Genomic DNA, 27,985 nt, shown 5'->3' with positions numbered 1-27,985 from the left:
GTCCAGTTCTGCTGCAATACTTCCAAGTAAAGAAGAGCCTACAGCATCCCAAGGTGATCTGTTCCACTGTCAAATACTTCTTACCATTAGGATATTTCTCCAAAAACTTATTCCCTTGAATTTCCCACCGTGAGTTCTAGGCATGTCTGCCCTCTGGAGCAGCAGGGATCAAGTTTGTTGCATTGTGTTGGCAGGGCAGGTTAAACAAGAAACAAATAAATTTGAAGAATCCTATCTGCGTCCACTTTAAAATGACAGCTGTAATCATGTTTGTTTTATTCTGAATTCTTGTTTACAGACAAGGAATGTTTGGGTTTCATTTTGGAACTGGGACAGCAAGCACGCAAACGTACTGTCTGTACAAAGAATTATGATCCTTTCCATGATATTTTTTTAACAGTACATGGTTTATTTTTAAATAAAAGAGAAGCTCAGTATCTGCCCAGGACAAGCCCCTGTTTGTGGAACAGTTTGATGGACTCTTTTTCTAATAAAAGAATAAGAACAAGAATAAGACTATCCGTGGCTGCAGTCACACTACAAAAAATGTGCCTAATGGGGGAAAAATATAGTTCCTGCTTGATCATCAGAATTCTTGATCATCAGTGTGGATGTGAGTGCACGCACAAAACAGCAAGTTATTTATTCCCATGGGTAGGGGAGTGGTGGAAAGGTGTGAGACAAACATATATTTTTTAAAGGAAATCTCTTTCCTGTCCCCAAATCTGGCCCTCAGTTCACCTCTTCCCAGACCAGAGCTACGTGGGGCTTTCCAGTGTCCAGGGCAAATGTTTTCCCAACTCTCACTATACATATATTGCTGCCTACTGTTTATTCATCTCAGTGTCCCACCTCCTCAGATTCTGGAGTTTGTTTTCATGATTTTCAGAGGCTTACTAAAAGTTAAACTACCTGAGAATTTAAATGAGCCAAATGTGCATGTGAGTAGAAGTGTCACCCCTGGGATCTCCAACATAAAGTCCTGAAATGAAGCATTCCATGGGCAGGTAGGAGATAAGCTGGCCTGGAATCTACTGGATCCTGAGCCAACCCCACTGCCTCCAGGTGATGCCGTTGGGCCTGATCCGACCTGCCCGCTCATCCCGCATTTCGCCTGGGCGCTCACGTGTGGCAGGGCTGCAGCCAGTTTTTGATTTCTGAGCCACATCTGTTCCTCCAAAACATTGCTTCCAATGCCAAACCCTTCAGAGGAGGGATTTTATTCAGAACTGCAGCAGGGGAGGGAGCAGTTCAGATAGCCCCCATGCCTACTGAAGTCCTGTTAATGACTAGCCCCCACTCTAGCTGATGCTCTTTACATTTAAAAAACAACTGCATTTCAATATGTCAATATGCATTTCACAACACATTGATTTTGACTCTCTAAGGCTGAGAAACTTTTGCCTATGCTTCTTGTTCCTTCCCCTTCCTTCAGGCTTTATTTGGTCAAAAAACCACAGACCTAGGTTGGTCAACTCCGTCTAGGCCTCTAAATACATCTTGGCTATGTCTCACGGTATGATACAGTGGGCTATTACTGCAGCTGGAAGCAAGCCCAGTAGTCCAAGTACGAGCGTCACTGTTGAGAGAAGCGGATCATTTCCTCCTCGGGTGCCATATTTTGTATTTGCTGTATTTGCAAGAGCACTCAATATTATTATTTTTCCTTGTGCACTAAACCTCAACATTTTGTGCGAATGCTTTTTTGTTTATTTATTTGGCAGACATTCTTTCTGTTGCTTCACATTTGCTATCATCTGCAAGTGATTTGTTTTTTAAAAGTAAGATTAAAGTTCACATACTTTCTCTTGGGTCCTGTATTAGCTCTCTAACCCCCCCAGCCCTGACACGCCCTCAACAGTTCCTTTATTAATTTGGGGGAGGAAAACTCTGTCTCTTTGCCTCTAGCTAATGCTTCAGTATCTGTTGAGCCAACTTTTCTCCCGTGTCCAATACAAGTGACCTTGGACTATGGTACTAGCCTCTGATAGGAAGTCGCATTTGTGGAAAGAATGTTTCGAAAACAGCATGTGGAAAGAAACAGAGCCTGATATGCACCACTGAGGGTGGCTGCGTGCGTTAAGAAAATGCATACGTGTGAGAGATGGGAACTAAAGATGGGAACTTCCAGTCCTCAGCACATCAAGTCTGCACTGAATCTTCACCAATTAAAATAGCTCCCGAAGCTTTCCCATCTCCCAAAATTCACAGCCATATTACGTGCTACCACTGTGCTGTGATCTCATCAGCTCTTCTAAAACAGAACAAATTCTGATTTCCCTATCATGGGAATGGAGTGTTTCCCAAGGAAACCTGGATGTTGCAAGGTAAGGATGATGATGATGTGGAGGAGGACTTTCAGTTGAACTTGAGGACAGAGAATCAGTGGCTGCTCTTGCATCGTGCCATGTGAAATGCTAAAACTGTGACTACTAGCCTTTGTCTCTGTGGTCAGAGGCACTATCCTTCTGAATACTGGTTCCTGGAAACCACAAGTGGGGAAACTGCTCCTGTGCTCAAGTCCTGCCTTCAGGCTTCCTACAGGCATCTGATTGGCCACTGCAAGAACAGGATGTGCCATTGGCCTGATCCAGCAGGCTCTTGCCTTCTTAACACTGCCTATTCAAAGGGCATGTGGTGTGTGTGTGCATGCATACACATACATACATGTGGGATGGAGGTTGTGTAATAACTGCTGTTTTATTTATTTATAAGCCTAAAAGGCCATGTCAAAAATAACATTCATAGAGCACTAACTTACAAAATCCTAAAACAACAAAATGAAGAGAGCAGCAATATGGAAAAAATAAATAAACCAGCCGATATCCTTAAATTGTCACAGCAGCTCATAATAAACCATTAGAACCATTAAAAGCTTTGATGAAAAGAGTATTTGTAGCCTGGAGACTAAATAGCGCTAATGTAGCTGTCTCCTTCTTGCTATTTGGGGAGGGAACACTGCTGGGTTGTTATGTGTGATCCAGAAATCTTTCTTCCCTTTAGGGCTTCAGCTTCAAAAATTGTATTTTCCCAGCACTCAGAATGCAAAATTCTATTGCTCGACCAACATGATTCTTTTTTCATCTCTGGTTCGTCAGATTTGGTAATTGCTGTAGTGCTGATTCAGTATTATCATTTATTTAAAGTTTAAACAGTACCATCAAGAATGCACAGTGCTTTGCAGGGATTCAGTAAAAAGAAGAAGACAACAAGTCCTTGCGGCCAAGAAATTTTTACACTAAATGAAACAGAGGAGAAGATAATAGAAGGAGCCCAGAGCCTAGCAGCAATGGGGATATTGAGTCAGAGGCTACAGTGCTGTACCTAAGGAGCTAGACCAGGTTCCTGACTTAGTACCTGATAATGTTAACCAGGAAACCCCTGAACCTGGGGCTGACAAGTAGGAATCCCCTTAACCAGATGCCATACATCAGGGCCTATAGAAATAGCACTAGGATCCTTATGAGTAGCTTACCCTGATGAACAATATGCCCACTGCACCTTGCCAGTCCAATGGTGGAAAGAGTGTATCAGGCAGGAGGCCATGGGGCACAGGAGGAGTGCCTGCCTTCAGACCAGTAGGTTGGGCAGTCTTTAAGAGACTCTTAGTTTGCCATAAGGAGGAGATCCTGAGGGCTGAGGCTCAAAAGGCCTCTGCTCACTTTCAGTGGGGCCTGTAGCATGTTGTTCAGTAGGAGCTCTCCATGGTGCTGTAACTACTGATATGCCTTCAGGGCCAGACTCCTGCATGACCACCAGCACCAGCCCAGAGCTCCCTCATCCTGGCCTCATCAATCCTATACTGCAAACAGCAGTACTGCTACCATGAGGAATCCACTACCTCCCTAACCCAGTCACATGACGCTGCTGGTTATTTCATTAATTTGTAAAATCCCATCTAAACATGTCTATCTTTATATATCCAACAACCATGTTTAAATAAGATTCCACTGATTTACTTTGGTTACAATTTGAAACACTTCCTGCCTGCCCCACCCAGCTTCAGATTTTATCATCATACTGTTGTATTTTATCAAGTATTTTACACAGTTCAGAAAGAAGTTCTTTCTGTCAAAAATAAATAAATAAATAAATAAATAAATAAATAAATAAATAAATAAAATTTAAAAAATTGTCCAGTAGCACCTTAGAGACCTTCTAAGGTGCTACTGGACAATTTTTAAATTCTTATTTATTTATTTCGACTGCGTCAGACCAACATGGCTACCTACCTAAGTTCTATCTGTGTTTGTTTAAGAGAAGTAATTCTTCCAATTTAGAAGAAGCTCAAAACTTGAACATTTCTGCATTTTATTCAAATATCTCTTTTTTTGGGGGGGGGGATTAAATCCTCTTTGCAGCAGTTCTGTAACTTACAATATTTATTTTCATTCTTGAAAAAATATTAGACACATGGTCGAGTGAAATCTCAAAATCACCTAATCTACCTTCCACCTAAATTGTTACAATTAATATAAGATGTTAAAGGAGAAATAGGAGGTGCTAACATCCCTTTAAGCCTATCTCATACAGAAATAATGGCAGATCATGTCTCACTTTCTTGAATGATCCTCTAATTTACTTTTGAGAGCCACATCCATTTAGTTAATAGAAACTCTGCTCGGTGCTTGGTATTTTTTAAAAAAGATAATGTCAACTAGATTTTTATATTCTTTGCTTCAAAGAATTCAGAAGTGCCACTAGATGATATCTTATAATGTTGGGTGAAGATAATCATCCACTTTTAACATGCCTCTGAATATGAGTAACTCCAGCTTTCTTAAAGTTTAGTTAAAACCTATCCATACTAGCTTGCATCATGCTTAAGTGTAGCAGTTATCAATAGTTAGCCAAGAAAAGAAAGGTGATAACTGACCCAGACCCTACAATAATCATCTGAGGTCCTCTTCCACAAGAGGTCCAGAGCGCAGCAAAGTGAGAATAGGCCTTTTCTGCAGTGGCTCCCCATTTGTGAAACGCTTTCCTCAGGAAGGCTCACCTGGTGCCTTCATTACATATTTTTAAGCACCAAATGAAAACATTTCTCTTTAACCCAGCCTTTGGCTGATTAACATGCTATATCCTTTAAATGTGTTTGTGGGAGAAGGATTATTGGTTTGTTCTTGTTTTTATTATGTATTTTGTGTTTTCATTTTGTATTTTTATGTTGTGAACTATCTTGTGATCTTCAGATGAAGGACAATATACAAATTTATTAATGAATAAACAAACAAATATGAAGCATCCATCCCTAACCATGACTGAAAGCTTTGAGCCCATATTCTCACTAAATCCTGATGCATGTTAACAATCAGAGAGTTAAAAGAGTTCATTAACTAGGCCATATTCTTCATTGCAATCATAACCATGTATACTCAGAAATATATCCTATTGAATTCAGTGCAGTTTATTCCCAGGTTAGGGGGGCTAAGACTGCAGCCTAACCAATGCTGGTTCCAGTCTTCTAGCCCCTCTTCTTCCATTTTCTGTATGTTTGACAAGTTTTAGTTCTATATTTGGTGCCAACGATTTGCTTTGTCGCCAGAAATCTTACTAAACATCTGCAAAACCACCATAGTTTTTTTTTTATAATGAAAGCTAAAGATCATCCGAACCATGTCACCCACATACAAACAGAACGTTTTGTCTCATTCCAGTTTGAACACCCTGAATGTATTTTTAGCCATGTACAATGAAGTGTGAGGCTACAACTCTCATCCCTCTTTGAATCATTGCTCCTAACAAAGCTCTTTTCTGTTAACCTTTTTGCTTTGAAACCTGCATACTCCTCTTCATGAGAATTAAAATGTAAATCTCCTTTATTTTTAAGTAAAAGGATATGAGCAAGCTTATCCTCACACAATTTCCTCTATAATTTGTGTAATTATTATTTTCAGATCAGATCTTTTCAGACCTTTTATAGTAATTTTGCACTATAATTAAACACATTTAGTTTGGTGATACACTTATTTATATATCCAGCTAAGGCTGTTTTGTTTCATATATTTACATAAACAGGTATTTTTATGTTTTGGTTCCCTTTCAGGAGCAGTCCACCACCCCCATTTTAATCCATACACACAGCCATGTCTACCCCTCATAGTCAATGTTCTGGTACAGATGATAATTCAGGGGAACAATAGGAAAGAACAAACTGTTATTCAATGGGCACATTCTTATTTAGAGTTTTCTACTTCTTGCATATGATTTATCTTCTTCAAGATTCCCAGAATTGAGCCTTGAGCACTGGCAACTGTCCCTTTCTTCATACCAGGGACTCATTAGTCAACAAGCACCAATAGCGCAAGCAGGCTAATGAGTCACACTGTTGATCCCTAAACTTGCCGCAAATAGGAACCTCTTGATAACCTAGGTATAGTGTATTTGCTTGAATCATAGTCCCTGGACACTACAGTTTGTGAAGACTTCCTTTCCCAACAATCCAATGTCTGCACTGGGTTCCTTTTGACTTCTGGGGTGAAGTCAAGGTCTAAGTAGTGTCTAATAAAATCTTTAAAAGTTTAGGCCAACATAGCTGAAATAAGAGATCATCTGCATATTCCTTTATGACTTCTCAGGTTGACCAGAAATGCTATCTTATCTATATGATCTTTAGCATATCATCTATGCACCGCATAGGACTGAACTAAACCATCAGTCCTGACTTCTGAAAGGCCACCTCTAGCAATGGAGTAGGGCAGCAAAATTGAACTGACTTCTTCCTAACTGCTTTTCTGGTCATCCCCCCTTTGTTCTACTGTGATCTAAATCCGCTACTAAAATGATTTTTTTTCTTTCTCCATTGGCAAAAACAGGAAAGTTCTTGTCTTAATGGGTCATATTACTGGACCCTCTTCAAGCAAGAAAATTCCATTCATGATTATTCAGAAGCCCATCTTTAATTGGGATTTTCTAGGAAGTGTTGAGCACACGATTGCAGCCTATATTCTAGTACTTCTTGGTATTGTACTAAGATGGAATGCTTTGAGTGCACTATAAATAGAGCTGTCAGAAAATTTCTAATGTTGACAGAGATATTTTACTCCCTGGTCTTGCTGAAATTCAGCCTTCTTTCAAAGCATATAAGCATTCACTTAAGAATTCTGGAAAGAACTCGAGATCAGATGTAGCAGCAATGAATGACTCCATGGTAAGATGTAGAGGTGGTATATTTCCCTTTTAGAGACCCAGGACACCCTCGCAGGGTGGGTGGCCCAAGCCTTAACCATTAGGCCCTGGGATCGCACCAGGCTGTTTTGGCCAGTTGGGGAGAGCGGCGTGATTCCTGGGGCCTATAAAAGCGGCAGCATGACACGATTGGGGGCACTTGCTTTGTGCTGCCAAAGACCCACCCTCCCTCCCTCCCTAACTTTAGGTCGTGCTGCTTTGGCCTTGCTTTGGATTGGGTCGCCTGCTTTGAAGCAGGGGCTGGGTAGGAATTTTTCCATTTGGCAGATTGGCTGTAGGAACATGGTTTTCGCCTACCCCCTTAGCAATCGTCACAACTTTGTAAGGCTTGGCGGTTAGGCATTGACTTATTGAAGTGTGTGGATGGGGAGGTGCGGCCATCACCTGCTCCTCCATAAATAGGGTATTCTGGTAAAGGAATCTGGGAGTCCTGGATCTTGTTTGAAGTCTGCTTCAGGGGCCAAGGCCATGACAGGACCACAGGAACCCCGAGGTGAGCTTCAGTTGATCTTCATCGATGTTGCTCCCTCGTTTGGTGTTTACCCTTTCAGACTGCCAGCCAGAGAGGCAGGAGTCAGTTATAGTCTCTGACCAATGCCTAGGCCAATACCACTCAATTTGTTTTGTAATCAATAAAGTTGTGGACTAAATTTTGCCCAATAACTTAAACAAAAATGTATGTGTCAGTGTGAAGTTATTTACAGGGGAAGGGCTTGGGGGCCTCAAAGTGCAAATGTGTGTGCATGCAATAGGGTTATATTTTGATTGCGTCAGATGTGACATTGTGGCCAGGATGACTTTTTAGCTATTTCCTGATTTGTCTGCTCACTGAGAAACTTGCTATTATTTCAAACTGGAAACTGCTTGTTCCAAATCAGGTCCATCTGCCCTCCATATTGTCCACACTGACTTATCAGGATTTCATCTCCATTTTTATCTCCTGCTATAGCTGTAGTCCTTCCCTAGAGTTTCTGTCTTGATTTCACATAGTGTTTGTTTGGCAGTACATTTGAAATGGTAGAGAAGAATGAGTCTCTCTCTCTCCCCTCCCTCTCTCTCTCTCCATCCCCCCAACTTTCATCTTGAGTCTTTGCAATAATTATGTGTAAAAACAGTTAACTTGCATTGTTTCTAAGATGGCATTGTACTTGGCATCAAGTACAAGTGAATGTCCCATGAAGATCAGGGCTGATTTACTGAGCTGCATTTTATACACAATCAACTGGGAGTAAGTTCCACTGAACTCAGAAGTCCTTACTTATTTGATTGATTGATTGATTGATTGATTGATTGATTGAATTTATATACTGCCCTATACCGGGTGTGTGGGTGTGTGTCTCAGGGCAGTTCACAGAATAAAATCAAGATATAAAGCCACAAAATACTTAATAAAAACAACAACACAATAGACATGCATAGGATTGTGTTGTTAGTATTAGCCGACAAGTCCCTTGAACTAATTCATGACAATATGAGCAATTCAGAAAATTGCACTTCTGTGAAAGCAGATAATGGGGGGGCGGGTCCTGTGTGGGTGAGTGCACAAGATCTGCCCCCTGTCACTGTCACATCTCTTTCCTTGAGTTGGAGGGCAGCTGTCTAAAGTGGGGAACAATTTAGTACCCAGGGTACAAGAGGCTATATTACACTGCAACTCATAAAGAGTGTCAAGTATGAGGATGGAGCTAGCATACTCATCCAACAGCCCCTTAGCACACCATCAGAATGCCTGAAGAAGGCTTTGGTTTTGGTGGACATTAAATGCAGAATTAAGAATCATGCTCAGTCAGGTCAAAGTCCCATCTACTCCAGGAAGCCATCCAGATACCTATTAGAGGTCCTGAGTGTAACAGCACTGTCCTCACTTGTGATATCCAGCAACTGGTATTCAGAAATATACTGTGGAGATAGACCTGAGAACTCATATTTCCAAGTGGAGGCACATTTCTCATAATATTGTCTGGAACTTTCATTGCTGGGAAGGTTTCTTTATAGTTGGGAACAGTAAATATAGCAGAAAACATTAAGTTCTCCTGCTGGTACAGTAATGGGAAGTTAGTCTAATAAAGTTTTGAAGAAAGAATGACTAGCTTCTGGGATCCATTTTATTAGTAGTAGGGAATCAGTCATGTGGAAAACTTTTGGTAGATTGTTCCAGAAAGCTAGAAAATTCACAGAAAAAAGCATGCCTTCTGATAGCTAAAAAGAATGCAGTTAGCATAAAAATAGATTTGGCAACTAAATACGAATATCAGGAATGGATATAAGAAAGAGAGGAGGAAAACAAAGTTATAAAATCACCTGTAGAAAATAAATAGTTGGCATTTTTAAACTAATACCGATTATGTTTTCGGGGAAAAAACTATTTGTGAATACATCATTACAGAATGAATGCAAAACTGACTTGAGGTTATGTGGCCGAGAAGGTTTTAATGACTCGTGAAGGTAATGCTGCAACAACATATTGCAGACAATCTAAAGAAAACTGTGAGGTCCAGAAAGTAGCAGCACTAATTAAGCAACTGCTGGACTCACCATATGTGGTAATACTCCACATTCAGATTGCCATGGTGACATAAACTGTGGTCCTAACTCTGCTTACCTGGGAATAAGCCCTATTGAATTCAGTGGGATTGACTTCAGAGTAGACATGTTTAGGATTATTCAGTTATAATTACTGATTCCATACGCCAGACAATTGGCCATTGCACGTTGAATATGAATTCAATGATTGGAAGAAACTCTTGAAAATAATAAACTGGTAGTGTATCAGGCAGTCTATAAAAGTATATAGATTTGAAAGTTTATCCTGAAAATCATGGCTGGATTTATTTATTTATTTATTATTTATTTATTCATTTATTGAATTTATATACCGCCCCATACCCGGAGGTCTCAGGGCGGTTCACAGAACAAGATCAACATCACGCATCAAAGATGCACATCAAAGAAGTGTTTCAGTTAAACGCATTGCAAACTTTGTATGAGAAATTGCTTTGGCAAAAACCGAACTCCACAGCACCGTCTGGTGTCACAATGTTATAATGGATATAAACAAACCCTCATAAATCACTGTCCCCTTCCACTGAATCAGCTTATGGCCCCACTACCTCTTTCTCCCATTCCTCTGAGCCCTGCAAGTCTCTGACATCAGTTCTCTTCAGGTCTTAAAGAAATGGGGCGGGGGCATAAATTGTGAAGATGGCATAGAGGCTCATGTAGCAGCCAACACCCTTTCTGGCTCCTGCATTCTGCGAGGAGGCTGATCTGGGGTTGGGGGAAGGAGAGGGGATGTTCTTCATCCATTCTGCCAGACACACTAAGAAGCTACCTTGTGATCAGAAATGTAGTGTAATCAGGGGTCCCAATTATGGGGATGAGTCTAAGTGCTTTCAGAGAAACACATGAAGAATCACCTTTCAGACTTCTCCCAATCAATATGTGAAGGTCAGGGTAGAATTGGGGTGGGGTGGAGATTGTGAGACAGTTGTGTACAGCCCCATTACTCTTCCATGGTTTACTCATGTATGGGTAAATATAGAAACTAATTAGGACTGGAGTGAACATGATAATCTTTGAAAATATCTAGATCTGCCACAAAAAGATGGAGCACAGCAGATCTCTCAGTGTCACTGAAGGCAGTAAAAGAGAAAATTCAGAACTGTACTTTCAATGTGGTGGTTAGTTATGCACTGCCAAAAGAAGAGGTTTTGCATCATCCAAAAAGAGGACAATGCCACCCCCTCTGGCTGCATTATGCTGTGGCCTAGGAGCACCATTTTTAGCTGGCCTGTTAGGGCTCCAAAGTGCCCCTCAGAGAATGGGTGAAAACTGGTCATCTGATGTCATTTACCCACCTGCCAAACTAGACTGCAGGGCAAATATTCATCCAGCCCACAGCTGGATCCAATTCCCCACCCATGACTTAGATAAAGCATGGCATAGGCCCTCCGTCTGTAATGTCCTCATTATCCCTTGGAGGCAGTTTGGTAAAATCAGTTAAGGAATCATTATCAGAAAAGGACAAAAGGGCAATTAAAGGTCAGAGCACCATAGTGGTTGTAGCATTGGTTACACTCGCTGATTTGATGTTTAGAATTCTTGGGAACATTTTGTCAGTCAGCCCAATTTCTTTGCCGGGATATTGCATGGAAAAAAGAAGGCCAGAATATTCTAAATAGTAAAGGATTGCACAATTATCTATAGGGCTCATAGATGCTTCTTCCATAGAGATTTGCAACCAGGAAATGGACAAACATCTGTTAGGGAATATTTAGGTGTAATAAATCTTGCCTTTGGAGAAGGAATTAAATTAGACAATCCTTAGCATTCCTTCCAGCCCTATGATTCTATATGGCTCCATAATTTAATACTCACAAGACCCACATAATTTGGTTTGCAAGAACAGTCTCCGTTGAATTCAGTCAGAACTGACAGCAGCTTTAAATAATAGATCAGTGGGGTACTAATGCATACAAATGATCATCTGTATGCATTTTTTGCAGGTTTCTTCTGTCAAAAATCCCATTAATTTCAGTAGCTTTCCCCTTTGTCCCCTCAGTGGCATGATTTAACAAGGTTGATTTTCAGAACAAAATGCTCTCGACTGCACTTTATTAAATTATACATATGCAACCACTTAGATAAACTAACACACTGCCCTGTTTATGCTATGAGCTCCAAAAGCCACCAGTAACAAATAAGAATGCATATTTTAGCAGACAAATACATCTTGTACTTTTCATGTTCTACTGTGTCTGTGATGGTCATGGGAAACATGCCATTGTGCATGAGGTTTGTTCTACTGAATTTGCAGATATATGTTATGTTTTGAGGACTCTGGACTCAGATGGGATTTCTGGAATGTGATCTATCCAGTCTCATACCTGGTCTGCATGGCTTCCTGAATGGAGACATACAGGAAAGCATCCCTATTTTCTCAGCTGAATTTTTAGGATGTTCTTCTGCGATAGGCAGTCACAAAGGAATAAGTTCTAGGACACACTCAGTTTATAGTAGCTGAATGGATCAGTGAGGCTCAACATTGCCATATAATGTATTGAATGTGCATCTTAGATCATGCCTTAGAATCCTTTATATGGTGTGCAGGGATTCTGTGGCAGACAGGTAGAATTCCCTTTGTTGTTGTTTAGTCGTTTAGTCGTGTCCGACTCGTGACTCCATGGATCAGAGCACGCCAGGTACCCCAGTCTTCCACTGCCTCCCACAGTTTGGTCAAACTCATGCTGGTAGCTTCGAGAACACTATCCAACCATCTCGTCCTCTGTCATCCCCTTCTCCTTGTGCCCTCCATCTTTCCCAACATCAGGGTCTTTTCCAGGGAGTCTTCTCTTGAGGTGGCCAAAGCATTGGAGTCTCAGCTTCAGGATCTGTCCTTCCAGTGAGCAGTCGGGGCTGATTTCCTTAAGAATGGATACGTTAGATCTTCAGCAGTCCATGGAACTCTCAAGAGTCTCCTCCAGCACAATAATTCAAAAGCATCAATTCTTCGGCGATCAGCCTTCTTTATGGTCCAGCTCTCACTTCCATACATCACTACTGGGAAAACCATAGCTTTAACTATACGGACCTTTGTTGGCAAGGTGTGTCTCTGCTTTTTAAGACGCTTTCTAGGTTTGTCATTGCAAAATTCCCTTTGCAAACATTAATATGGCCAAGGTTCTCTGAAGGAAATGGTTAGGCCACATGTACCACTCTCTGTCTAATAATAAATTGTGTATCATGCCAACCATCTAATGCTGCTAAATGTCACCTGTCCAGATTTCAGACACTGTTTCATCCATCTATTGGTCCATCTAGCTCAGAACTGTCTACTCTGATTGGCAGCAGATCCTCAGGGTTTCAAGAAGCGCCTCTCTCCCCCAGTGCTGCCTGAGGAAGCTGGAGGTTGAACTTGGAATCGTCTTTATGCAAAGCTAGTTATCTACCACTGATGTATGATCCTTCCCCTTTTAACCATTTAATAGTGTACAGAGTATTTATTATCATCTTTTGATCCAAGTCTTATTTGGTGTTATGGACAGGAAGAAAGCAGAACTTCTTTTAACTGTGGTAAAGTTTTGAACTGCAGCAAAATGCAGGGGCAGGACAGAGCAGTGGCAAGGATGGAAGAGAACTGGGGTGGAGGTGCCAAGTGCAGGTGGTCTCACACCTGTGCTCCTCCCCCCCCAACAACCTAGTGCTTCCCTTTACACTGCTTCACCCCTTCCTATTCCTATTCCAGGAAGATGGCAGTGTGCCAGAATCCCATAGGAGAAAATGCAGAGAAAGCTCCCACTGTCCACTTTAAGGGAGTGTAGGTGTGCTTCAGTTTTTGACTGACAAAAAGGAGGAAACTTAGGGGGAAGTGCAGTAGATCACGGGGGGGTGAGCAGGTTTGTGAATGGGTGGATTTCACGGTCAGAGTGAGGGCAAAAGCTGTTTGTTCTTTTGTTAAGTCCCAGCTGGGAAACCATCCTTCTGTCTCCTCTGCCAGGATCCAGTTAGTTCTTCCATCTTAATTAAACTTAAGTGGCACCCTATTTAATGCATTTCCTGGTAACATCTGCAAATTACTCTTTAAAGGTACAGAACAGCAGGAACACTTAAGTGCAGGCACGTCCCACAGAGGTAAACACCTGATGGTCGGTTAACAGTCGGAAGCTTGGTTGTTTGGGATATCTGCTTTTTTGCTACGCAAAGCTGATTCGTTATATATTTTCATTTTGCAGACATTCCTGTTTTAACCATTGACCAATAAATTCAGTACTCCAGTTCTTAAAATGCATGCAAAAGCTTATTTGCTCCTCCAGTACCCTGCTGGCTGCAGTGTAAATCAGAAGCAATGGCTTTGAAATACAAAACTGATTACAGGAGTAGGGATGCCAAGTATAATTAACTTTCTCTTGTACTTAAATGATGAATCACTTTGTTCAAAGCTGTCAATAGATTGAAGCACTGTTTTTTCTTTCAAGTCCTTTTAAATACCGATGAATAAAATAATATTATTTGCTCTCAAGTTGTAAAAATTAAAGGTGTCGGATTTGGAATGTAGTCAGTGCTGCCAGTTAAGAAGGCAGGGCATTGTAGAATGCTGTAAAGTGTACACCGTGAAATGTTATTTTCTGTATTCCAAGAGGAAGTAGCATGTACTGACAAAAGGTGATCCTTCGGTAATTTTTCTCATGTTTTTATCTTCTGAATCGCCCTGAGATCTTCTGATGAAGGGTGGAATATAAACCCAATACAGTGGAACCTCAGGTTAAATACTTAATTTGTTCTGGAGATCCGTACTTAACCTGAAACTGTTCTTAACCTGAAGCACCACTTTAGCTAATGGGGCCTCCTGCTGCCACCGGAACACGATTTCTGTTCTCATCCTGAAGCAAAGTTCTTAACCTGAAGCACTATTTCTGGGTTAGTGGAGTCTGTAACCTGAAGCGTATGTAACCTGAAGCATATGTAATCCGAGGTACCACTGTATTTAAAAAATGAGAGGTTGCGTATCTGAACATTCAACTCTGTACTCCAGCAGAGGACTATTTGTATATCTATTTTTTATGCAGGAGGGCCAGAAACAATCATCACCATGGGCTAGAATGTGAAGGCACCAATGCAAAGATCCTTGTAGTAAGCATGTCTACACATGCTTAATTCAAAAGTCAGCTTTCAATGTGCCACAAAATTAATGGTATCCGAGTGTCTCCAAGGATGTGCTGTCATGGTTGCCAATAAACTCGGTTATGATTCCAGGATTTTGAACCTCCTGTTCTCATCACACTTCATACCTACCACTGATTTGGGCTGGTGGGATACTGCAGGGGCCCTTCCAAGAGTGAGTAGGTGTGAACATTTCGCTGCTTTTGCTGGACAGCTCCTTGTGAGAGAAGGTTTTGAGATGCACAGTTGTGGTGGAATGGGGACAGGCAAAAATTCAAAGATCAGGACTTCCCTCATAATCCAGTTAGGATGTCATGATAAATAGGGCAGCTGGCCTAAGGACATTAGAGTCATGTGGAAAGCCTATTTCTCACATCCTTCAGACTCCAACATGACTCTGACTTGATGTGTATGGACTAGGAATCAGGAAGGTGGTTTGTGCTGTTTTTACAATAACTTTGTTGGAGAGGAACAAGACTTGCATATCATTTGTGTTCCTTTTACATATTTGCTTTATATTATTGCAATTTATTTATTGGCTGGTTTATATATTAATAGTTGATAACTTCAGTGATTCTGTTTAATAACATGTTTCTGAATTGTTGAATTGCTGATATGTCTATTCATTCAATCATTACTTTAATTGAATTATTAATATATATGTTTAGAAAATATTTTTTAATATATCTATTATATCTACAGTTGCTAGAGAAGCAGAACACTGAAGCCATAACCATACCAGCTCATAACAGGGACATTTTCTTTTGTTTTAGTCTCTCCCTAGGATTGTAGTTTTCAACTAACTTGAAAGAACATTTTCAATGAAAACTCTAACAGCTAGAGTGATTACTCCCCCCCCCCAAAGCTACTGGGTGAGCAGCTGTTGACAGAACACTGAATTCTGAAATTTAGGATAAACCCCCATTAATATATTACAGGCAGAAAAAAAGAGATGAGACTAATTGCAGGAGTTTCAGCCAATTATCTATTCCAAATTCTTCATTGGAGCTACCCCTGAGGTTGGTCCAGAGGCTGCAGCTGGAGGAAAACAGGGAAGCTAAGTTGCTTGCAGAGGCAAACTGCTACCTGCATATCACACCTAGCTTATGAGATTTGCACTGGCTGCCAATCTGCTACTGAGCCAAGTTCAAGATGCTGGTATTAACATATAGCATCTTATGAAGCTCTGGACCAGATTACTTGAGAGACAGCCTTATCTCTTATATACCTGGTAGGTTGCTGCAATCTGTGGGAAAATTTCTCCTTCAGTTTCCAAAGATCACAGAAGCCCTCTCCTGATTCAGAGTAGGGTTTTCAGTGTGGCTGCCCATGGTCTGTGGAATAGTATTCCTGTCAAAATACAACAGGCACTCATTATCTGCACTTCCAGAAAACAAGGACTGCATTTTAGTTTTGACAGATTTTCCTACTTGGATAAATGCGGCTTTGCCATGAGAGTCTATTTTGTATTTGTTTGTTTGTTTTGCTTTGTTTTAAATTCATCTGCTGTTTTTGTGTTTATATTGTACATTGACTTGAGATCATTTTATAGCAGGTGAATAAAAAATGAAAAATAAATAAAAAGTAATATAAGGAAACCAGTAAAAATACTAGTCTATGGATGCTGTGAAGGTGAATGCAGTCTAAAAAGGTGGGTGAAATCCTTATAACATTGCTAATGAGATTTAAGGAGGGAATGGGAGGAAAAAAATAGGATAAATGTTCCAAACGGGGTAAACCTACCAAGAAAAGCTGGTTTCTTAAGGTTTTATTCTTTACTGGCATGGAATCACATTGCCATTTCCCCCCTGGTGTATTTCCTCCACTGCTTCAAGTAGATTTTCTCAATCATTTTGCGTTATCTAGACACAGGTTCTACCCCCAAGGCAACCTACGATCTGAAGTCATTTTCTTCTTACCATGACTTGGAGACGGCTCGGACCAATCCTCATTTGATTTACCTTGAACTCAAATTTGAACAATTGTATGAATTGTACATAAATAGTTAACTGCAATGTAATCAGCCAGCCGATAAGCATCCAGTGAAATCTGAAAAATAAGAGCAGGGAATAGTGTGATGCACTTGTAGTGTTTAGTACGACTAATTGCATGCATTTTTTGGAACTTCCTAGGGAGTTCGTGGGATGTATTATTGTGTTTTGTGTTAGCAGTATTGGATGAATCATCCCAGGAATAATTTATTTTGCACAGCGCTAGCACAAATAGCATTGGGGGGACTGAGAACAGTTGGGCCACATTATTTTTCTGTATGATCTTTTCCTCCTCTCTCTCTCTCTTTCTTTTTTGGTGTGTTTGTAATACATCAATAAGTGGCTACATGTAGCTTCCTGTTGAGATATAAACAAAAGCCACAACAAAATTAAGGCAGCTCAGGGAGTCTTTCTTGTAAGTTTCTGAGAAGCAGAGTGTTTATCAAACTTTTGCTTCCTCAAAACATAAAACCTTTATTTACTGATAAAATTAAATTCTGTGGGTTTGGTTTTTTTAAAATTCATTTTAAAGCAGGGCTGACTCTGTAGTGCAGTAAGCAGTGAGGGATATTTCTTGGGTACTCTTAATGTAATAAATGTTGGGAATGCTTTCTTGGGATTGTAACTGCAGCAACCCTTGGGAGAACCATATCTCCTGTGGTTCCCCCAGGCATTTGTCCACATTGCAAGCAAGCATGTTAGAATGGAACAGGATGGAGGAAAGGGAGAAAGGCTTGCTCTTCTGCTCTCCCCTCCCAGCACATCGCAGCTGTTGATGTTCCAGCTGCCATTGCTAGAAAGGAATGTTTGTATTGCAGTATCGGTGGTGGGATGGCTTTTGGTGGTGACTGTGGAAATGGATGGGTTCAGAGCCCTTGAATTTGTTTAGAAACTGATCCAAAGTTTAACAGATTTTTCTTTGTAAGGACTCAGAATCTGAGTTAGATGAAAGTGAGCTCCAGAAAGCTTGCCCTCTCTGGTAGATGAAGCTCTCCTGCAGACAGCAATGGCCTACTAGGTATATAAGGGATAAGGCGGTCTCTCAAGCCACCTCAATGGGGTCATAGACCACACCTACCTACCCCCTCACCTCCCCCCAAAATAATATTGTAGTAGAAATGCATACCTACTTTAAATAAGTCATAAAATTGTAGAAGGAGAGTGGCAATGGGGAAGGATAGGAAATATGTTTTCAGGTCACAAGAATCATTGCCTAGAACTTCTCCAGTTTGGTTTCTAAGCATTAACAAGATGTTGATTGCACATTTTAAAGCTTCCCCCTAAACCCATAAAAGCAACAACTTTTATACAAATGAAAGTGGAGATTTTCTGTATTCGGCACTTATGCTCCGGCCATTAGACTAGATTCAGCATGGCAAAGCATCATATAAGCCTTCCTATTTGCAGACTGCTCAACCAAATCATTTTCCACACGTCATTTTCTATCTATTATGTACATATTTTTCTAAATCACTTTATTGCATTTTGTTGGTGCCGCAAAAAGTGCACATTATTACTGTAAGCAAATTCTAGCAAAATACAATAGGGTTATAGAGTATAAGAATTTCACAGCAACAAAGGAGATAGATTGCCTTAAAAGGAGCAGCATTATTGTGGTGAGGCTTTCATCTCATTATAACACATTAGTCCAGATTGAATTATGGAAATGTGAATATGGCTGGGGTAAAAAAGTCTTTTCAAAATGCCCTCCCTTCTCCTTCTCCTTACAGGCCACAAGAAGTCTATTGTACCAACTTTTACAGGGAAATGTTATTTGGAAGAGCAGAGGAATCTAGCAATCTTGTGCTTTCTTTGATCTTATTAATTTCACTTCCAACACCATTAAACAAAAGTGTAATGACTTTTCCATCTGCAAGGCCATTATTATTTCATGCGTGGTGGGGGAGACACACAGATACACAATGTGCTGTAATGATGTATAATTGCCCAATGCTGTGGGTGGGTCTGGTTCAGCGCTTGCTGTCATGGGGAGTTTTTGCAGCTGCAACTATATTCTCGAGGAAAACAATATGAAAAAAAGATGAGGTGCTTGAAAATCTAGAGAGATAACACACATTTTGAATCACAACCACAAAGCAATAGGGAAAAACTTACACATTATGTCCCTCTTTTTCTTTATGCCTTTTTAAAAAATTACTTTTTTATTCAAAATTAAAACAAAACATATTATCCAGAAACATATCATCCTTATTTCCCCCCTTTTTTCCTCCCTCCCCCCACAGAACTGACCCCCTCACCCCCCGACTCCCCTCAGTTCCAGTCTTCGATTTCTCTAAAAATGCTGTTTTCTGCATGTTACACAGTTGTATAGATCCTCAACCTATTTAAGTAATAATTATCAATAAAAAGTTTGTGAATGTTTATTCAACTCTTTATGTCTTGATGTACTGTGAACCCCACACACAAGGAGTGTATGGTTGCTGCAGATATGAGATAAAACTATTGCATTATTAGCTGACATGATCTAACTCTATTGCAGAAATTCTGGTTTAACCTTCTCATCAGAGATCTGTAGTGATATATATTTTTTGTCAGAACCCCAATAATGGAGAACATCCCCTACTATGTTTGTAGGAGCATAGGAAGCTGACTTATTCCACGTTAGTCAGTTTGTTCATCTAACCACCTATTGTCTACTCTAGCAGCAGCACTCCAGAGTCTGAGGCAGATGGTCTTTGACATGACTGGCTACCAGATTCTTTTTAAATAGAGAGAGCAGGGATTGAACTCAGAACCTTCTGCTTGCTAAACGAATGCTCCCCCACTAGTCTATGACCCTTCTTCTCGTGTACAGTTTGTTTTTTCCCTAAAGGCTATCTGATTCAGACGTTCTCTTTCTTTAAAGTTTTGGGATAAAATGATTTTACTTTATCTTCAAAAGAGATTAGTATTTTCATTTGAGTTGGATCGAGGGGGGAAAAAACTCATTCCCTGCAACTCATCATACTAAGCTTCTATAACAGCTGGATGATAACTGCTTTTGAAAATAAGACCTGCAGTTACTTGTCAAAATGGGAGTTGTGATATATATATATATATATATATATATATATATATATATATATTCATCAAAGAATGTACAATGCACAAAGATGACAGCTCTACCAAGCAGTGACAGGAAGGTCTGAAGGATCTGTTTCAGAGTTTCAAATCAATGTGGGAAGGCCGGCCTGTAGAACAAGATCACTAAAGGGGTTAGGATAAGGCAAATTCCATTAGATGTCAATCATCTTTTGTGTTTATTTGCATTTTGCTCTGGCCGCAACCATTCTTCCAGAATTGTAAAGCTTTGCCACGGTTGTGAACCTCTGACAATAGTAAAATATCTACTATGTCAGGAGTAAAATGCCTACCATGTTAGGAACTATAATTCATATTTATTAATATGTATTACTTATTGATATTTGAATAACAATAAATAGATAGATGGATTAATTAATGGCTTGGTAGTCCTAAGCCTCAGCCTGGGAGTAGTGGGGTAGCCTTTTCATTTGCCCCAGCCAGGGCAAAAGGCAAAAGGTGGTGGTTCTTTTCCTTTTTACTATGCCAAGTTCAGACTGGTGTAGCTGGGAAATCTGTACACATTTTATGGGCTAATAGCCGTAAATAAATAAATAAATTTGATTTGGGAAATCACTCAGATCCAAAGCCAAAGCAAACTCCCCCCAACCCCCATTTCAGGGCTTTTCTGCAAGCCACCAACTGTGGGAGAACCCAGCAACAGCAACTTCTCAGCCTCCCAGTTGCCGCGGCAGAGCTCTTCACACCAGCAGAATCCAGTAGAAGGTTAGCCCCACCTTATCCTAACCTTCAGTGGCATGGCTCAAAAGTTAGGTTTGCAGCTTCAGTGCTCTACAGATTTTTAATGCTTTCTCACAGACTCCACAGCATTTACGATTTCAAATAAAAGTGTTCCACACATTTCAAACAGGTTCAGCTTAGGTTGTGGAAAATAATATCACTCAAACCTCCACCCCACCCCACTCGCTATCTCCACTCCACCCCAGTCCAGATGATCATGTTTCTCTATATTTATTCTTAACTTTTTAAAGAAAGTCAGAGGTCAGGGATAAGTCACCATGCAGTTTTTGATATCTCAGACTTCAACCAGATGTGCTTCCGAATTGCACGAAGAGGCCTTAATCTCTGCAATAGGGTTTAAATAAAATTTAATCTGCCTCTTTGAAATATCGCCTCCATTCAGAACAGGGACTATTTTGATATATATTTTTCTTTGAGTAAATGCTACATTGGATGGGGCAAAGAGCCCCCCTGCCCCCCAAAAAAACCAACAGAAGAAAGGAACAACTTTTTTTCAACAATAACACAGTGATTGGCTGTTTCAGGCTGCAATGCTCTACAGACCCAATATGCTCTCATAGTACATAGGTGGCTCTTGAGATATTTCTGGACTCCAGCTCCCATCAACCCCAGTCAGTATGGCCAATGGTCAGAGATGGTGGGAGTTATGTCCAATAACATCTGCAGAGCTAAATGTTTCTCACCGTTGCCTTAGAGTTTTGTCCACAAATGCAAGATGCAGGGGACATTAGGTAGCACACGTTAGTGCTTTTCAATTTATTAGAACTAGGTTTTAATTATATAATTTTGCACACTGTAGAAACTTTTTGAGGGACAAGGTATGATGGATGGTGATTTGTCAAATCTCTAATTAAGATTGAGTCTTGAGGCTTCTGGGCCCAAGTGTGTGCTAATATCACCAAGTACCAAGTAGGTGTTTTGGAACACATATCTGTTCCAAGGTTGAAACTTTATTCTATCAGCAGGAAATTCCAGGAATTACTTGGAGTGTGTAGCCATGCAGCAGGGAATAGAAAGTCAAATATTAACTGGAATAGTCAGTTCTTGAAAGAGAGCTCTTGAGTGCCTGTGTTTTCTTTGGGGATTTACGCTATGTGCTAGTATCTAATTTGGTATTTAGTGTTCTGTTCTTTTGCCTATTCTTTTAGAATAAATCTGAGTAATTTGCATATCATGATCCTGATAAGTAACATAAGGACGCCACACAAGTCTGCATCACTGAACCTTCATCAGAAGAAGGTCGTTTAGACAAGCACGTCCCATGAGAACAAACACTTATGTGCCGTGATTTTGCACATCAAGATATCCCAACAGGGAACAATCACAGAACTTCTTAGAAAAAAAACCACATACTTTTTGCATACTATAGAATTGGTTTGACTAAACTGCTATATTTTATGGCTTCTGAAAGTATTTGTTCCTTGATGGAGCTCAGAGCAGCTACAGGAAAGTGTGGAGATCTACTGTATTTAGATTAGTATTAAGTGACTGCGAAAAGTCAGTACATATGAACTATGTGTCCAGAAATGGGATCCTCCTAAATTGAGGGTCCTGGTTGCGCTCGGGCCCCTTAAGCCACCCACACGGGGTGAGTTGTTACTAGGTGTGGCCCAAGCCTTGTCAGCTGGGCCCTGGGATCGTGCCTGGCTGTTTGGGCCTATTGGGGCAAGTGGCGTGATCCCAGAATCCTATAAATGCAGCAGCATGACGTCGGTGGGGCACTTGCTTCGTGCTGCCGAACTGAGCTGAGACGGTTGTCTAGTGAATTGTTCAAGGCCGTAGCTATACCCACCATTGCCCTCATTAATTTCTCTCTTCATTAGAAAATCCTTGCTTCCTTCTAACTCTCTCCTTAGGTTCTTGATCTCTTCTTCAGCTCCCTAAAATCACCCCCCCCCCGGACCTTCCGCAAACCTTCCTCGCTGTGTGAGCCTTCCCCTCCCCTTCTCCCACCTCCCACTTGTGGCTTCCTAGTCCTAGGTTACCTTATTCCTTCCCATTTTCTCCGCAGGTGTCCCTCGCTTCCATTTAGAACTGTATTTGATATTCTCATCCCCCTCCGTTGCCTTTCTACTTAGGATATATAGTCCCATTCCCTGCCTCTTGATTGTTTCATTTCATTGTTGGGGCTGTCCCGCCTCTAATTTGCTGGCTTCGGTCCAGTTTATTTCTCAATTTTGATGTTGATTGCTGTTAAAGTGTATTACCGTGTTGGTGTACTTGTTGGGGGGGGGGTAGTGAGCTGGGGGTGGTTCTTACGAGGGGTGGGGGGAACCATGGGTGGGGGTGGGGGTTCGGGCTGGGGGCTTTGTTGTTGTCGCTGTGGCTTAACTTGCGTTGGCTAGGAGTGCTTTAGGGATTTGTTATTTTCGCAGGCACTCATTAAGGCTTGTGGAGTCGGTAGTTGCAACAAATAATGTCCGGAAGTGGGTAGACTACATGGTAGTGTGGAAGGTGTTATCCCTGGTTGGCAGGGTGATCCCCCCACCCAGGCATTGCATTCTCTAATGCAGCCCTGTTTAGGGCAGATGGAGTGCATTTATCTGACGAAGGTAATGATGTGTGGTTGGCCGAAGTCTGTGATGGCTTAAAGGACTGGTTGCGAGGTGAGGGTACTGGCAGCAAGCGCTAGGCTCATGTGGTGGTTAGGCATTGGTTTATAGAAATGTGCGGGAGGGGAGGTGTGGCCATCACCTGCCTCTCCAGAATTAGGGTATTCTGGTAAAAGAATCTGGGGGTTCTGGATCTCGTCCAAAGTCTCTGCTTGAGGGGCTAGGGCCATGCCAGAACCACAGGAACCTGTTGCTCCCTCGTTTGGTGTTTACCCTTTCAGACTGCCAGCCAGAGAGGCAGGAGTCAGATTCAGTCCTCTGCCAGAAGCAGAACTTTTGTGCAACGCTTCCTTCTTAAAGGGCAGTGCATTCTCATCTCCAGCGGTGGACAGCTTAGATAGATGGATAACCATAAAGGCTGATCTGTCAATCACACTGCATCACCTAAATCAATCCAACCTTTCTTATTTCCTTTTGCTGCTGCTTCCTATAATAATTCTCCCGGTAGTAATTGTGACATATAAAGTGCAGGAATTTTCTTATTTCTTTCTCTTCAAGTTCTTGAGATATTTAGAATGGCAAGCCTGTCCTCTAAATGTTCAAAGGGGAAGAACAAAACAAAATAAAAAGAACCCAAGTTTTATTCTACTCACCGTTTACTCATCATATTATCCTCAGATGTGAAGAAATTTGAGCCTGTCTGTCAGATATCAAGGGAGGGGTTTGCAGCTGTGAAAATGTGGGCGGAAGCAACTGGGCTTCTGTCCACTTGGTTTCCTCCTGCACCTGTAGCACACACCATTATTTCAATAATCACAAACACTGGAAAATTACTTTAAGCAATGACGATGGAGATGGAGAGACTGCTAATTATGCAATGAAGTGGGAGGTGAAGCCAGACGTCTATACACTCTCAAGAGTCCCAAAGTCATGCTATCGAGTGCCACTGCTGGCATGTAGCCTGCAAGCCATACCTTGCTCACCTGAATCAACTGTTTCAGTGATCTAGCATGAGACTGACAACAGTTGTAATGAGAATGTAAGCAATCCTAGGGCTTTTTTAAAAGATGGGTTGATGTTTCCAGATAATGTGTCATATTGTTTTGACTGGAAACGAGAGAACTGGCAAATTAGAGAACTAGTACAGGCAATTTTATTCGGAAGTAATTATATTTAGTCAAAGTCTATTTCCATTGCAAGGCTATTCATAAAGCATGTCTCTCAAAATGTGAAGAGGGAGAAATCTAGGCTGTGGCAGTGTGATAAGTTTGGAAGAATATGCACTGGGTAACTATTGCCAAGAGCTGGCAGAAACCTAGGAATTAGGCGGACAATGAGATCAGTATGGCTATACAGTCCCAGTAAGCAAGGGAAGATATTTCCTGAGTACTCTTTGGCCTTCCAAACAAATGTAGCTGCATGCATACAATTTTGGATTATTATTATTATTTTTAAAAAGACTGGCTCTAATTGCCATATAAGAAAGCAACTGCATTGGGGGGGACTGATAATGGAACTCTTTTTTTTAGCAACTGTGCTTGCTTTATACAGGTTTTTAATTTGGTGCTTTAGGAAAGCAGAAACTCACTAAAGCAACCATACAGCTGTTTTACTGAATGGGGTGAAGATAAGGTGGTTACTACTAGCCCTTGTGAAGGTTCACCCATAGGAGGTATTTCAGTGTTGCTGGTCAGCATGCAAAATATTGACAGCTTATGTACAGTAGGGAAGTCCGTGCACCCCACAAACCCATAACAATATTTTCTGTTGCTCATTACGCACTCACATTTGATTAGTTCAACACTGACTTTTTGCTGCTTTCTGAAAGATTTTACAGCTAGCTATCAATGGAAGGAGATAGCTTGCAATACATCTTGTGCCCTTTTATGGGCAAATTAATCTAATTAACACATGCTCCCCAGGACATTGCATATTTGTCCAACTTAGCTCCCTGCTTTTAGCATCTGCTTGCTTACCCCCATCTTGGCAAAGCCTCTGCACAAATGAGTAGTCACACCAACTACTCTTTTGGCTCGAACATGAACATTATACAATCAAAGCTTGGCTAAATAAAAGGGTGCATAAAGATGCACTAATCTCTTTTAGAGATCAGTGAATTTTCCCCCCACCCTTGCATGACTTCAGCTTTGCAGGCATCACTTCTTTGTCACAGATATGCTTTCCAACAGCTCCCAAACAAACAATAAATGTTTGGACTACTATCATGTGCTTGCCATGGGACTGCATGGATCTGGACTCACTGCTTACTCTAATGCAACAGCTTGACAAAGTTTGAAAGTGGGCAAAGCAGGAGAGTTTATAAGTCGAGCCTCTAGAGACCTACATCTTTTGCACTTTTATCTGAAGTTTGACACTCAACTCTCCCACCTCAGATTGCACCTGCAGCTCATGTTGTTGTTGTTGTTATTCGTTTATTGCATTTTCACCCTTTCTTTCTTTCCAAAGGAACCCAGTGTGGTAAATACTAATAAAATGATAAAAACAACACATTTATTTCTTTAATAATAAATCAGTAAGAATAAAACAAACCAAATATCCTCCCAACTAATATTTTTCAATTTGCCAGGAACAGCGTTTTAGCCACCAAAGACCTGGGGAGAACAAGAATGTTTTTAAATTCTACGTGAACATGAATAACGTTGGGGAGAGATGCATCTCGTCAGGAAGGGCTTTTTTTTTTTTACAGCTGGAGGGGGAGGCAGCAGGTGGACTGTTTGGGCAGCATGGAGCCTGTGCGCACCCAAGCCACCATGTCTCTCCCAGGACAGACATGTGGCTCGGGTGCACTGCAGGCCCCACGGTGAGTACCACCCAGCATTTTGTCACCCCCCTCAGTGGTGACACCCGGGACGACCTGCACCCACCGCACCCCCCTTCCTCCGCCCCTGACAGGATGGCACCAGCCAGTCCCTGCAGCCTACTCATCCACCTCAGTTTGTGCTGAATTGAGGACTTGTGTGACTCTATCAATCTCATTGCAGTTAAAAAACACAACAACACAAATTAAACAATGCAGAAGGTGTGGGTTGGCCTTGGGAACACAGCACATGGTGAGGGGAGGTTTAAGCCTTCCCTCCATGCCATGATATTGTGAAAATATGCCCACCCATAGTACTTTGCATTAGGAATTGAACTCCCATTGGGAAGTTCATTTGGGAACAATTTTCTTGATATAAATTATTGTGGGTGGAGGAAACGATTTTCACCAATAGTATGCATAAATCTCCCTTTACCATGCTGTGCTGGATTCCTGAGGACAATCACAGCGAATGCCACAATATGATTGCAAATTGCATCACACAATGCAGCTTGTAATCTACTGAGCTTGGAGCACTATTGAGTAACAAATGTAGTCTGTGGTGCAGTTCTTATATCTGAATGAGTCCTTTTGTAAAACAGAAACCATATTGACTTGCCTCACTGGTTTGTTGGGACGGTGAAGGAAAGGACATTCACAAACCCAACTGTAAAGTTTGCTCATCTCAAGAAACGCTATGAACATGATTAACAACAACAACAACAATGGTTTTTATCTATTGGGAGCTAACTAAGGAAGATCTTAAGAATGTTAAGTTGAAGCTGGTTTTCTAGTTCCCAATTTCTGGGGGCTTTCATCTATGAAATAGTAAGACTGTAAAAAAATGCATTTAGATATTTCTGAAGTTTGTAAGATGTTGGGAAATGTAATAGCTTAGGGATAAAAACTCACTTGGGTGTTATTGTATTATGGCTAAGAGCTGTTTTTCAGTCCTCTGCAGACCAAAGTGACTTCAAAGCTGCCCCTGATCATCTTGCCTGTTAGCTGGAAGTGGGTTGGAGGCAAAATACCAGAGAATTGTCTTTTCTCCACTTCACTAAGGTTTCTCCTGGCAAACTCTCAAGGTGCACAAGACATTGAGCATTCTAGCTGGAAACCTTATTGCAATCTAAACAAGTGTACTTTAATTTGCATAAAAATAATTGGTTTCTGTGGCATCATAATTAATTTCTGTGTTACAAGATGCTGTTTACTGCCCCCTTAGGTTGTTTCACCAGGGCTGCTGCAACACGACAAGCATGGATTTATTTATGTTTAATCTCCATTTGAGAGGCCCAACTTTCTGGTAGACATGATTAGAGAAAATTTGCATCCAGCATACTTACTCAGGGAAACAGTGCTCATGTATTGACAGAGCACTTCCTTTGAGTACCTGCATCTCAAGAGATGAAAAGAAGCAAGTATATATGGCCTGGGGAATGAAGGATGAAAGGATTCGTGATTCCGGATGTATTTGTACTGGGGTTGCCAATGTGGTACCTATGGGTGCAGATTTGTGCAAGAGGTCTGCCCTGCTTCCCTGAAATTAGGCTTGAAATAAGCATTTCATTATACCCTTTCCAACAGGTTGTGCTGTAAGCTTGGATGTAGCATGGGTCACAATCATCTATCCAGCTTGCACATGTTTCCATAGGCTGCAAAAGTTTTATAATTCTGAATCTATACTATGGTTCAAGAGCAAACACCACAAAATTAGTACACAGAGAGAAATAAATTCAGTTCTCAAATTCATGTGAAACAGCCTATTATCATACTTTTCAAACCAATACATGAGATGAAATGCCGCTATTCTTTGAAATTTAGATTTCTCTGCATTTTGCACTGTAAAGGTAAAGGAAAAGGGACCCCTGACCATTAGGTCCAGTCATGGACAACTCTGGGGTTGCGGTGCTCATCTCGCTTTATTGGCTGAG

General features: G+C 41.1%; 1 protein-coding gene across 1 annotated transcript in view; it reads left to right on the top strand.

The window, feature by feature from the left end:
- Nucleotides 1-21,929, top strand: part of LOC310844486 (uncharacterized protein) — a gene marked incomplete at its 3' end in the record, with an annotated part of 54,608 nt that extends 32,679 nt beyond the window's left edge. Inside the window, exons 4-6 of the mRNA XM_083738596.1 lie at nt 18,569-18,736; nt 20,541-20,645; nt 21,830-21,929. Coding sequence (XP_083594722.1) covers nt 18,569-18,736; nt 20,541-20,645; nt 21,830-21,929 — 373 coding nt within the window. The remainder of the gene's footprint in view (nt 1-18,568; nt 18,737-20,540; nt 20,646-21,829) is intronic.
- Nucleotides 21,930-27,985: the final 6,056 nt, after the last annotated feature.

This window comes from Podarcis gaigeae (genome assembly GCF_964106915.1).
Source record: "Podarcis gaigeae genome assembly, chromosome: 5".
Taxonomy (NCBI): domain Eukaryota; kingdom Metazoa; phylum Chordata; class Lepidosauria; order Squamata; family Lacertidae; genus Podarcis; species Podarcis gaigeae.
Note: the sequence above shows the minus strand (reverse complement) of the source record. Positions and strands in the feature narration are given on the sequence as shown.